Genomic DNA, 13,292 nt, shown 5'->3' on the forward strand with positions numbered 1-13,292 from the left:
GTTCGAGGCCAGCCTGGTCTACAGAGTGATTTCCAAGACAGCCAGGGCTACACAGAGAAACCCTGTCTTGGGAAAGAAAGAAAGAAAGAGAGAAAGAAAGAAAGAAAGAGAGAGAGAGAGAGAGAGAGAGAGAGAGAGAGAGAGAGAGAGAGAGAGAGAAAAGAAAACGTTAACATACTCACACAATGGGTACAGTCCAAAACAGAATCAAGGGTCGGTGACAGAGCTTGGGTCTAGGGCATGTGCATAGGTTTGAGGCCCTGGGCTCCAATCCCAATGTCACAAAAAAGGGACAGGGAGCAGGAGACCCTACGTGTGCTATCAGGAACGAGCCAGGACTCAAGGTCAAATGAAACAAGCCAGAACCTCCATGTTCTTACTCAGGACTGCAGAAATGGCAGACACCACGTGAATGAAGATGTCTGTCAACAGACAGAGGAGAGAGAGCTCTCTGGACAGCAACATGTGAGCACAGTTAGGAACAAGATACACACTGTCCATCACACAGACTGTAAGAGTTCTCAGCATAAAAAAGCTAGGTGGATAATGCAGTGCTTGGTTAAGCCGTTCCACAAGGTGTGAGTCAAGGTCTCTCACTTAACCTGGAACTCACTACTTGGACTAGGCCAGCTAGCCAGTGAGCCTTCATAATTCTCCTGCTTCCACCTGAATCCATCAGTCTCTGCCTATCCCCAGCCCCAGGCACAGCCCCAGGCACAGCCCCAGGCACAGGCTGCTGTCCCCGGTTCCTATCCCTAGCCCCAGGCACAGGTACAGCCCCAGGCACAGGCACAGGCACACAAGCTGCTGTCCTGCCTTGTACATCAGTGCTGGGGATCTGAACTCAGGTCCTCACACTTGCATAGCAAGCACCTCATTATCAGTGCAGCTCCCCAGCACCATTTACTTAACTTTTAAAACGTAAATAAATCTGTTGACACAGTCAAATATAGAGCTTATAAAGCATTTGCTCACTGGAGACTCTTAAGACTTCACTAACAGCATGCATGGTAAGTAGCTTCAGGATTGAAACTTGCCCATGCAGCATTGGGAAGCACACCTTGCGCAGCGCAGCCTGAGTCTCCTCCATGAAATCAGAGCATATTCTCTGGGCCATGCCCAAGCTCATCTTCTCGTTTGTATCGGAGATTACCTCACCAAGGAGCACCTTTTTCCAGGATGCACTAGAACCGAAATGTTCAAGAAGTTCATGTCAGCAGGTCCCCAGGTTCCTGGAGGTTACACTCACTCTGCAACACAACACACAGCACATCCCTGTTCTCCTAACCCTGTGACATCATTCAGCTCCTGAGTGGAAGCCACTAGCACAGAGAAAGAAAGAGAAGCCAAGAGTAAATCAGGGGCCAGCTAGTCTGCTCCTTGCCAGCAGTGACTGGATTCTATTTTCATGGCAATCCTGGGTCTGGTGTACAAGTAACTGATGTCACAAACACCAGCTACAGGGGCACAAGAGGCAGAAAAACACAGCACAGGAAGGCCAAGCTCTGGCAAACGGCCACAAGACTCAGGGGCGGAGGCACTGCATGCCTTTAAGGGAAAGTTTTTCCTAAAATGTGACAACCAAGCAAATGGAAGGAGTCTGCAGCCAGGCCATTCTCTACACCCAGGTGAGTCACTTACAGGGCCTTGGCTTGTAGAAGGAAAGGCTCTGAGAGAAAATGAAGCCAGTGTTCTGCAGTTAAAAGACCACAGGACGGTCAAGTCAGCAACCAGGGAGCCAAAGATTTCGAAGCAAGGAGGGGATCAATGCTGAGTGCTTCTACTTGGAAGAAAAGATGGAGGAGAGACTGGAGGCAGGAAATCTGGGTGTGCACAGGAGTGGCTTAGAAGCGGAAGTCAGACGGCAGCTGAAATGCAAATGGAGAGTACACAGGCAGGCAGACCTCAGATACAGGACACCTCACAACAGGACACCTCAGATAACAGTCAAACACCCACTCCAAAGCCGATAGCTCAAAAGTCAGGGTGTGGCTGATCACACAGGAAAGCCAAGGGTTACAGTGTACTTGAGTGTGTCATCTATAATGAATATCTAATTTAATCTTCATAATTCCCTCCAAATAAAACATACCATCCCACTCAAAGTAAACAACTCCCAGGAAGATAAAGGTCTGGTCACAAGCAAAGCAGAGGCAAAGGTGAGCACACACCCATCAGAGCCCACATGCCACTCACACCCAGCAGAGCCCACATGCCACTCACACCCATCAGAGCCCACATGCCACTCACACCCATCAGAGCCCACATGCCACTCACACGAGTGAGTCTAAGGGAAAATTAGTCTGGGGTGGCCTCTGTGTGGCTGCTTCAGCCTGAAAAGGATGCACATAGAACAAGGGAAGTGAACAGTGAGTGACTTGGAGAGAAGGACAAAGGGAAGTGGGAGGAGGAAGACAAGAAGGGTGAGGAGCCAAGCCCTTCCCACCCTCCTGCTGTGCGCCAGGCAGACCACAGGCCTTCCTGGGCTCTCTAGGGAACAACACAAGGAAGGATGCGCACTATGCTATTCTGTCAGGGGCAATTATTTTAAAACTCTAATTCCCATGTGAGTGAGCCTGCCTGGTGCAAATCTGTGCTAAGAGTCAACTACACTTCTGGTATTAAGAGCAGGGAGAAAGGTTGCTTCTAAGCCCCAGGCATCAGAGTCAGCACAATGCTGAGGCTGTTCGTACACACTAATGGACACTTGCCCAGCATACTGAGCAGCAGCAAGGTGGAGGCTGCTGTCCTAATCAACCCTGGGCCTGGAAGAGTCCCTGTGCTGAGCAGAACACAGTCATGCAGGTTGACAGGCAGCTCTTCGACGTGACTAGCAGCCCTAACCCCTTAGAAAGGTTAAGGAGCCTGTACTGGCTGGTTCTGTTTGTCAACTTGACACAGGCTGGAGTTATCACAGAGAAGGGAGCTTCAGTTGGGAAAGTGTCTCCATGAGGTCCAGCTGTGGGGCATTTTCTCAATTAGTGATCAAGGGTGGAAGGGCCCCTTGTGGGTGGTACCATCCCTGGGCTGGAGTCTTGGGTTCTATAAGAGAGCAGGCTGAGCAAGCCAGGGGAAGCAAGCCAGTAAGGAACATCACTCCATGGCCTCTGCATCAGCTCCTGCTTCCTGACCTGCTTGAGTTCCAGTCCTGACTTCCTTTGGTGATGAACAGCAGTGTGGAAGTAAGCTAAATAAACCCTTTCCTCCCCAATTTACTTCTTGGTGATGATGTTTGTGCAGGAATAGGAACCCTGACTAGACAGAGCCTGAGCAAGATGAATATCTACACTGGGGTTCTTCTACCCAACTCCTCTCACAGAAAAGGCCTTCAGACAGGCTGGTTAGGACACATTTAGAGACGGCGGTGGCTAGGAGCTCGATTGCCACTGAAAGCAGCAGGGCACAGTCTACTCCTTCCCTCTAAATGAGGGCCTCTCAAGCCCTGCAGTTTTACAAGGATAGGCATAGGCACAGCTTATATGTGACGCGGGGGAACTTACAAGCACTCGGCTTCCAGACACAACAACTTGAGAGCCGTGAGCAACCTCCACGAGGGTCCATCCCATCCAAACGTCAAATTCCTACAGGAGAGAAGCAGGCAACAGCAAATGCCTCACTTAGGAATGACTCCATGCAAACACTTAAGGAATCTAGCACTGCCTTTGAACAAGTACCAGGTTAGGTCACCTCCACACAGGGCTGAGAGAATCAGGCTGCGGCTACTAAGCCTGAAGCTGTGGTAACAACAGCTTCTGTGTGCTTCATTCCACACAGACAGAATCTGCTCTCACTGTTCTGGGCTGTGCTGGCTAGTTGATGTCAACCTGACACAAGCTAGAGTCACTGGGAAGGAAGGAACCTCAACTGAGGAAATGCACTCCCTAAGATCCAGAGTGGGCCTGCCCACTGTGGGTGGAGTCATCCCTGGGCAGGCGGTCCTCAGTTCTGTAAGAAAGCAGGCTGAGCAAGCCAGTAAGCAGCATCCCTCCATGGCCTCTGCTCAGCTCCTGCCTCCAGATTCCTGCCTGCCTGCGTTCCTGTCCTGACTGGAGTGTGGAAGTGTGAGCCACATAAAGTAGATAAACCCTCTCCTCCCAGACTTGCTTTGGTCATGGTGTTCGTCACAGCACTAGTAACCCTGACTAAGCCAAGGTTAAAAGCCATTTCCAATCAACTTCAACAAGACACTGAACTTGGTTTAGGGGACAACAGCAAAAGTCCTGGTAACTACATCGCACAGTGAGATGAATGCAGAGAGGCCCTGGGTCATCCCAGAGAGCAAACACATCCAACTGTCACCTGATTGTATCCAGAAAAGAAGACATGAAAGGGTGAGTTTGGGGGATCTGGTGTAGCTCGCTGTCCCTGGGGATCAGCATGGCCTGTGACAGTGCAGCACCACCCCACCTGACCCTAGCCTAGCTCACACACAGGACTGTTTCAAGCTTGACTCTCACATTCCCAAGCAAGTGCTTCCACCCTGAGACAACCAGCACAACTTTACCACAGTCTAAGAGCTTAATCCACACTCACCTGACAGCCAATACAGAGGCAGGAGGGTCACACCTACAGACCAGAGCCAGGAGCATTCCCATGGGAATTCCCTAAAAGGATTTTTCCAACAGAAAAGCACTTACCCTGTAAAGCCATGATCCTTCAAAATGGCTATCTTCTTGTGGACCTGCTTATCTGCTGAAGGGAGGAGGCACTTAGCCAGTGTCTCTAGGTTAGACAAAAAACATCAGAGACTTAGGCTGTAATTCAGATAAAGCACATGCCCCTCTCCCTCAGCTCACTCTCCTCCAGTCAGCCACCCAGGAGAACAAGAGTGTCTCTTACTTCACACCAAGTGTCCTTTTTAGGGCACCCTGCTGAGATCTCAGGTCCCTGAAAAGCTGCGAACTGAGTGAGGCTCATGCTGCGACTAAGCGTGTCAACCTAAGAGCCCCTGCTGGGAAAAGCCAGGACCAGGCTGCCTCAGAACCCGGGAGGATGGCAACACTGCTTTAGGCCAGATTCAAAGCCGTCAATGCACCTGTGATCGAAGCCACAACCTGAACTGTGAGGACTGGCCAACGCCAACGTGTTTAAAAGAGAGAGAAAGCAATGGATCTTTTGTTTCTGAGGTGATGGAAGGATCCAGTTCTGTGTCTTATAAAGAAAAAAAAAAAAAACCAGGGATTTTGAGGTGTAACTCTGACAAGAGCAAGCCTTCCTTTTCCTTCAGCAAGGGACTGCACGTGCCAGGCTAGGCATGCCACTGAGCCAACCCCCAGGCCCTACCTATTCTTAAATACAGTTGTTGTTGGATGGGTTTACACGGCAACTGCTTACAGTTAGAGCCACGGTACGGCAACTACCAGGACTCTGAATGTGCAATGTCCAAGCTGGCTTCCTTACTCACTGGACAACTCTCACTTTTCTTTACAGAGAAATTACTACATGCACTTATTTTATGTGTTGTGAATGTGCAACATATATATGGAAGGTCAGAGGGCAAATTATAGGAGCCAGTTCTCTCCTTCCACCCTGCACGTCCTGAAGCTTGAACTCTGGTCATCAGGCTTTATGGCAAGTCCCTCTACCTACTGGCCCATCTCACTGCCCCAGTTCTGGTTCTTCTATCTTTAATCTAAGAAGCATAATTGCTATTCTGCCTACAAAGGTAGAAAGCATCTCCTGAGAGCTCCTGTACTCATCCCAGCCCATACAAATGCCTCAGATTTAAGCTGGGCAATGAACTCTCTGGCAGCTTGCTCAAGGCTTATTCTCCCTGCAGCAACAATGACACCTCAGTACAAACATGTCCGCTTCCTCCCAGCCACGACACGCTCACCTGCTAAGCAGCTCTCTTCCTACTCCACCATCCTGGTTCATCACCCTGACCATCAATCTGATCACCACCCTGATGAACTGATCAGTCAGTATCAATCAGTTGTGCTGATTTTACTTCCACATAGAAATTCCAGTCAGGAAGGCCAGGTGGACTCTGCCTGAGAAAACCGAATGCTGTCTATGGGGGCTCTTCCCATTACAACAGGAAACAACCACTATCTATCGGCCAGTCCAACCTCCTGAGACAGGAACGCAGGCGTGAGGGTTGCGGGAGGAGACAAAGCCGTACTCCAGGAGCAGCCGCTGGTTATCATGGGGGCCGTAGCAGATGAGCACCTCCTGGTGCTTCCTGCAGCGGGAGGCTGGTCTAACCTCATAGCACCTGGTTTGCTCGTTGAACGCTGCTTTCACCTACAGGGAGAGGTATGAGATGCCTCTTTTGAACACAGGTCTAAAAGGCTCACCCAGTCACCATGGTAATTTCAGTATGAGGCAGTGTGATGTGCTTGGCAGCGAGTCTCCCACGGACTCCTGCACTTCAGCCTGCTCCCTCCTTCATCCCGCCCTTACCCAGGCCCCAGTCACACACTCTGAAGACGATGAAGCGTGACATCTGACAGGAATATGGCAGTACTAAGACTCACTAGTTGTTAGCAGTTGCAAAGCCTTCACCAGCTGTGTGGCCTTGGTCGGGCTTACCTTGTTTGTAGCCCTTTAAGGCAATAAAGGTCTTTTGCTGCTCAGGACCCTCAGGCTCCCCCCGACTATGGTCATCTATAGAATCACTGAGGTACTAATGCCCACAAACACACCAATAAAATCAAAGCGAGGCTGCCTCATACGCTCTAGCCAGCCTCATACGCTCTATATGCCCAGTGTCACTGCCTGGATCAGTGAAAGGCGGAGAGCGGCGCAGTGCGGCGGCGCAGTGCAGCAGCGCAACAGACGTGTGCTAGAATGACGTCAGGGCAGTATGAAGGCTGGCGGCCCAGCACAGTTACCTGAAGCAGGTTACACCTCCACTACCATCCCATCCTTGACTCAAACTCCTTGTTTCTACATGGCAGGATTCTATAACCACAGGACCCATCTCCACGCCAGCCTCTCACCTGGACATGTGGGCTGTGATTCAGCAGGTCCAGGAACGGAGCAAGTGCACATGTGTCTGGCTCTGCGGAAAGGCACTCCTGCCTCTTGGCCCTCAGGTACACAGCCCTGGTGTTCACGGTGCACCAGGCCCACAGGAAGGCACGGTAGCTGAAAACGCTGTCCACAGACTCTGCAAACAGAGGCTGCAGGGTGGAGAAGAAGCCTGCAGAGGAGGCAAACAGGTCCTGCACGCGGGCCCTCTGCTCTTCCGCCTTCGCCTTTAAAGGTGGGGGAAGAAGATCCAGCACTTCTGGCTCCAAACACACTGGGCAAGTGTACGACGTGGGTAAAATGTCCAGGTAAGGCTTCCAGAGGGACTGCCTGCCTGCATGCTTCTCTGAGACTAAAAAAGTACATAAGGCCAGCAGAGGAGACACAGGCGGCTTCCACCTTGTAAAATGAGAAGACAAATCGGAAGAGTTAAAGTGTGGCTCAGAGTGTTTGCCTCAGAGGGGCTGTGTTCAGGCTGTCCACTCCCCCACCAAGGCACAGGCGCCTTTGCTAGGGCGGGGCCTCTCCAGAGCCTCCACTTCTTTGGGCTAGTAGGTAAGATTCACTTTGGTTTATAAAGAAAAATCCCGTGTTTCCAGCCTGGTTCTCCTGCTGAAAACTTTTGAGTTTCACCTTGGTTTTTTTTTTTTTTGGGGGGGGGTTGTTTTTGTTTTTTCGAGACAGGGTTTCTCTGTGTAGCCCTGGCTGTCCTGGAACTCACTCTGTAGACCAGGCTGGCCTCGAACTCAGAAATCCACCTGCCTCTGCCTCCCACGTGCTGGGATTAAAGGCGTGCGCCACCACTGCCTGGCTGAGTTTCACCTTGTAAAGATAACTAACACAGGTTACACAGGGTAGAAAGGTAGAGAGCTGCACCACCCAACAGTGAATGCTGGCTCACGCACCTATTCAATTTAAACTATATACAGTTAAGTAGTGCTTAAAACTCATTCTCTAGTAACACAAGGCACATTCCAGTTACTCCACAGGCATCGGTGACTTCTGGACATAGAACAAAAGCATCCATAGAACTCCATAGAACAAAAGCATCCCCACCTTTGCTGGGGGTTCTACTGGACAGCGCCACCCAGACAGAACTGCGGACTAAACTCCTGGGTTTACAAATTATGTAGCTGCTGAATAATTAATTACTCACAATTCAGTCCCTAGGGCACAAACAGACTCAGAAACATTATTGTTACTCTTCAAAGCTCAAATCCCCATGTTACCACATATTGTACTTGCAATCTCTGAGTTACTCAGAGAATGTGGACCAGAGAATCCTCACTTTGCACAGGCACATAGAGAGCAGGGCAGAGGGACCTATAGAAAGCCGGAGGAGGGGGACCTATAGAGAGCCGGAGGAGGGGGACCTATAGAGAGCTGGGCAGAGGGACCTATAGAGAGCCAGGCAGAGGGACCTATAGAGAGCCGGGCAGAGGGACCTATAGAGAGCCGGAGGAGTGGGTATCCACTTGGGTTAAGGATCAGCACCATCTTTGAACCCAATGTAGAAATACTTTCTGCTGAGGCTCTCCCTCACTCTCTCCTCAGGGATGCTCCAGAATCAAGGCTCACCACCATATGCCCAGGATGTGGCTCTCAACCTACAGCACCTGTCCTCCTCCATTCCTAGCTAAAGCTCTTCCCTAATGTCAAATCCGTTCAAAGTGGAAGATGCCACGCTGGTACTAGAGGATGAACCTGGGGCAGTGACCTAGCATCTGCCAGGCTTTCTAGGGTAGAAGGAAATGGCCACACCGTTGTCACATACACCATCCCATTCCATTCTTATTTTCTAGAAAATAGGGGACATGGTTCACACCACATCCTAGACAGCCTAGAAAACCCTAGAAATACAGTTCACACTGAACTAAGAACAAACCTGGAGAGGATAAACCTTTCAAGCATACGGGTTGTGTGCAGCACTGACAGGCAGCAGGTGCAAGGTGTGGTCACTTACTTCTTAATGTAGGGCCCTACGGAGCTCCGGATCACAGTGGCCGTGGTGAGCAGACAGCTCTCAGGCAGTGAGATAATCACCTGGCCCTCCTTGCCAAAGAGAAAGGAGACTTTAGGACACTCCAGCTTTGCAAATGACCTGAGACTGAGGTCTGTAAGCACTGAATCCCATTATTATATACCAAAAGCCCCCAGAGTGTAGACAGTGCAGCTCTGGCTTGCAGCACTTCAGAGAGAAGCTAAGACTGCACTAGGGCCATTCCTGTGATAGAGTTCAATTAAGAATCTGTGGAAATACAACCTCTGCTTTACCAGGACAATCAATGATGATTAGCATGGGCTCAAAGATTAGCTCTGATTAAGAAAAGGCCAGCATCAGGGAGAGAAACCTTCTGGGGGTACTTCCTCAGGGTCAGCACACACACTGGGTCCAGTGGGGGAACCAAGCTGCACATCAGGCTGGCAGCAAACACGGTAGACAATGTGTAAGTGTCTGAAGGCATGAAGGGATCACAAAGAACAGCTAAGGCTTGGCACCGAGACCCAGGAGACACCACTGCTGAAGGTGTAGCCTCTGCTGCAATGGAAATGCCAGGACTGAAGGGCCATGAAAAGAAACAGTTTTAGCAATGTCAGAGGCCAGGAGAGGACATTGGTGAAGGTGCAGCCTCAACTGCAGAGGAGATTCCAGTATCCTGGAGATGCCAGGACCATGAGGTGACCACGAGGAACAGCAGCAGGATTAGAGTGGAGCTGGCCTCAGCCTACAGGACAAGCTGTGTGTTACGGATGGCAGAGCCCGGAAGATCAAGTGAGCTTCAGATGCCAGACAAGGAGCTACAGCATTAAGGGGCACAGCGCGGGGTTTGGGTTTTGAGTAAGCATGATGTGTCCTATGCCTTGGTTCTTCTCTTGTGGAGTAAAATAGCATTTAACCTGTTTTCTAAGTCTCAAAATATTTGTTTATTGTAACAACTATTTTCATGGCATTCACTCAGAATCTCTTTGAATCAGGTTCAAATCTATAAAACTAAATCAGCCAGCATAAAGTACTTTTAAAAAGAAAAAGAATTCAAACCACCAAAAGATACACTATATATATATACATATATACATATATACACACACACACACACACACACACACACACACACACCAAATACAGAAGTGGAAGCTAACAGAAAAGACAACTAAGTAACAGGTGTCAGAACTCTCGGGACCTACCCACACTGTCCTTTCCTCCCTGCACACCTCAAGTAGGCCTGAGGGGTCACAACAGTCTTGGAAGGCTTACTTAAAAGGTAAAGACAATGACTGGGAATGTGTTTAAATGTCTTATAAATAATATTAACAAAGATGGTCTCAGTATGGTCTTGCTTCAGCCTCCTCCTCAAGCCTGCAGCCTGTGGATACCTGCAGCCTGTCTCTGAAGCTGGGCTCCCACTTTATAACACTGTGATCTATACAAGTGTTGCCTGAGGAAAAGAAAGAACTTAGCAGGATGGGTAAAGGCCCACAGCTCATTAGCTCTACACAGCATTGCTGTATTCTGATAATCCACCTTTTCAAGTGTCATTGCAAATGATAGTCTACCTCAGTGAGGTTTTTAATGCACAGTAGGAATGTCCACCTCTTGCATGACAAGTTAGTTCCCTGAATGGATTTTTCCTAAATAGAGCTGCTCCAGGGAAGGGCCATGTCTTACCTAAAGTATCCCGACCCCAAAAGAAACTCTATTATTTTCTGTGAAAAGACAGAAATACCAAGTAATCTGAAGGCTTTGTTTGTTTCTTTAATTACTTATTTTTGAGCCTGGGTCTCTCTATCTAGCCCTGGATGGCCTAAAGCTCACTATGCGGAGCAGACTGGCCTTTTACTCCTAGATTCACTTGCCTCTACCTCCAGAAGGGTGTACACCAGCACACGTAGCCTTGAAGCTTCCTGAACCTGCCATTACAGACACTGTCATCGTCCACAGAAAGGCAGCGCTGACCTAGGAGTGTTCTTAGCCAACTCAGAGCTCCAGGACCTGACACTCAGCTTCGGCAGGCCACATTCCTCACGGCTAGGCCAACTCTGAAGAACAATCTTGCAGTGGCTTTTCACATCCTCAAAGCTCTAGTTCCCTGTGAATGAGCCGGGGTAACACTTCTTCATTCCACAGCACCTGTACTTGGAATTCTTTGCTGGCATTAGCATTCTCACAATGGGAAAGCACAAATATTAGGTCTGAAGCAGAAGGTCTGTGAGCAGGGGAAGTTGTGAAGGACCTGCCGCTCACAGTTTCAAGCAGTTGAACTAATTGTTGTTCCAGAGCATTGGAAGAAGGGACCACGCCTGAGCAAACTGGAGAATGGCAGCAGAAGCCTTTGCTCAGCTGCTGAGTCCAAGGGCTGCACGGCATCCTTCAGCAGGGAACGGCTGAGTGGGCTAGTAACCAGTGAATGCCCACCACTGAGCTCTCCCAGCACCTCTGCACGTCTGTGGAGACAGCACACCAGGGATTCAGCACCTTGAACAGGCAGGTCTAATAGCCATTTGAAAAGCTGCCTAAGTCTCATTTAAATTGTCTACTGGCATTGGAAAGCAGCTGCATTTAATTAACTGCGCCTGATAAAAGGCTGTAGCGTTCCTTCCACATGAGTGTAAATCTTCTCAGTTATCAAAGAACCTCAGTATTTGTCATTCATTCTTAGAGAGTCACCCTCCCTACCTGTGACATCAGGCCACAGTAGGCCCACAAGAGGTGCTGCCATGGCTCTTGCCACACAGTGGAGCTGCCATGCAAAGGTGCCTGGAGGTGGCGTCCGACCATAGCAGGCCATGACTCTCCCAGCTACAGAGGTTTGGGAGGGCAGCCAGGCTCAGTGCCAGCTGTCACATGGTCCTGCTGTCCTCCAGCAGCCGTGCAGCCATCCAGTCCTCTTATCACAGCCTGGTGCCCTGCCCGCCCCTGCCTCTGCAGCTGCCTCAGCTCACTGACCTGCTTCACAGAGGGGTACCAGAGTGCCACAGTGGATAAGAATGACCGCAAACTCCAGGTCCAACCAAGGTTCCAAAGGGTAAGGTTCCACCAGAGACTAGAGATAACATCTTTGTGGAGAGTCTTCATGCCCAGAGTACAGGCTGAACTCCAAGGCCAGAGTCCCTGGACTCAAGGGGAAGAGCAGGCAAGGCTGAGAGGCAGCTGAGGAACAGGGAGCACACGCCTGGAGGTAGTATCTTAACCAGACTTCCAATTTTTTCAAGGCTGTGAATGCTATACTACAGTTTATACCGTGACGTACCCATGAGATCTTGGAGATACAGGCAAGGAGAATTATGGTTTATGGTGACATATTTTTGTGTAAGGCTAATAAAGGGTTCAACTATACTGGTGAATTTTTGTCAGCTTGAAACAAACGAGTTACAAGGGCCAAGAAGGCCTGAGTTGAGAGACTGCCTTCATCGGCCTGGCCTGTGGGCATATGGGTGGGACACATCCTACTGTGGGTGATGACACCCCTGGGCAGGTTGTATAGGAAAGCAGGCCAAGCAAGCCATGAAAACCAAGACCCCAGGAGCAGCATTCTTCCATGGTCTCTTGATTAGTTCCTGCCTTGAGGTTCCAGCCAAACGCTCCTGTCCTAACTTCCCCATGTGATGTACGATAACTCATCCCTCCGCAAGCTGCTTTTGTTAAGTCTTTTAGCACAACTAAAACAGAAAAGACTTGAACAGACTCATTATAATATCTATAACTATAATATATATCAAACTAGACATTAAAGACCTACATACACCTCCCCACATACAGCACACATCTCTAATTTCAAACAGTTTCATAAAAACACGTATTTCAAAGTATATGTGGCAGGTACCGTGGCGCACAATAGCACCCCAAAGGAGGAGGCAGTAAAACTGAGAGCTTGGGGCTAGCCTGAGCTACATACTGAATTCCAGACCAGTCTGGGCTATATACAAAAAACCCTGTCTCAAAAAATGGATGGGAAGAGAGGAAAGAGACAAGCCATGGTCAATGTCCACTTCACAGTCTAAGCATATGGACACTGCTGTGTGCGAGCAAAATACCATTATAAAATCACAGCACAGAAATGCACATTCTTTTGCTAAATATGCATACAGGACTAAGTTTAAACAGATTAAGTTAAGGAATTTAAAAATAAACTTAGGGGCTAGGCTGTAGCTCTGAGGTGCAACGTGTGCTTCAAGTGGGTAAGACCTTGTGTACAAACACCAGCATAAAAATTTTGTTGAAAATTAAGTGTATGTGATTTTAAAATAAAGAAGTTAATTTGTAACTTTTGAGGACATTGCATACTGGTTAATGTTTTAAAATAGCACAGAAAAAAAAA

At 49.2% G+C, this 13,292-nt stretch overlaps 1 protein-coding gene across 13 annotated transcripts in view; it reads right to left on the bottom strand.

The window, feature by feature from the left end:
• The window catches only part of Setd4 (SET domain containing 4), a 78,524-nt gene that overhangs the window by 2,054 nt on the left and 63,178 nt on the right, over window positions 1-13,292 (bottom strand). For 12 of the 13 annotated variants that reach the window (XM_031364458.1, XM_031364461.1, XM_031364460.1 and 9 more), the window contains 6 exons: window positions 8,939-9,027; window positions 6,945-7,374; window positions 6,072-6,246; window positions 4,638-4,722; window positions 3,501-3,581; window positions 1,061-1,184 (listed from right to left, as the gene is read on the bottom strand). In XM_031364458.1, the coding sequence (XP_031220318.1) occupies window positions 1,061-1,184; window positions 3,501-3,581; window positions 4,638-4,722; window positions 6,072-6,246; window positions 6,945-7,374; window positions 8,939-9,027 (984 nt within the window). The remainder of the gene's footprint in view (window positions 1-1,060; window positions 1,185-3,500; window positions 3,582-4,637; window positions 4,723-6,071; window positions 6,247-6,944; window positions 7,375-8,938; window positions 9,028-13,292) is intronic. The other variant, XM_031364463.1, reaches the window with a different exon arrangement.

Source organism: Mastomys coucha, unplaced genomic scaffold (assembly GCF_008632895.1).
Source record: "Mastomys coucha isolate ucsf_1 unplaced genomic scaffold, UCSF_Mcou_1 pScaffold12, whole genome shotgun sequence".
Taxonomy (NCBI): Eukaryota; Metazoa; Chordata; class Mammalia; order Rodentia; family Muridae; genus Mastomys; species Mastomys coucha.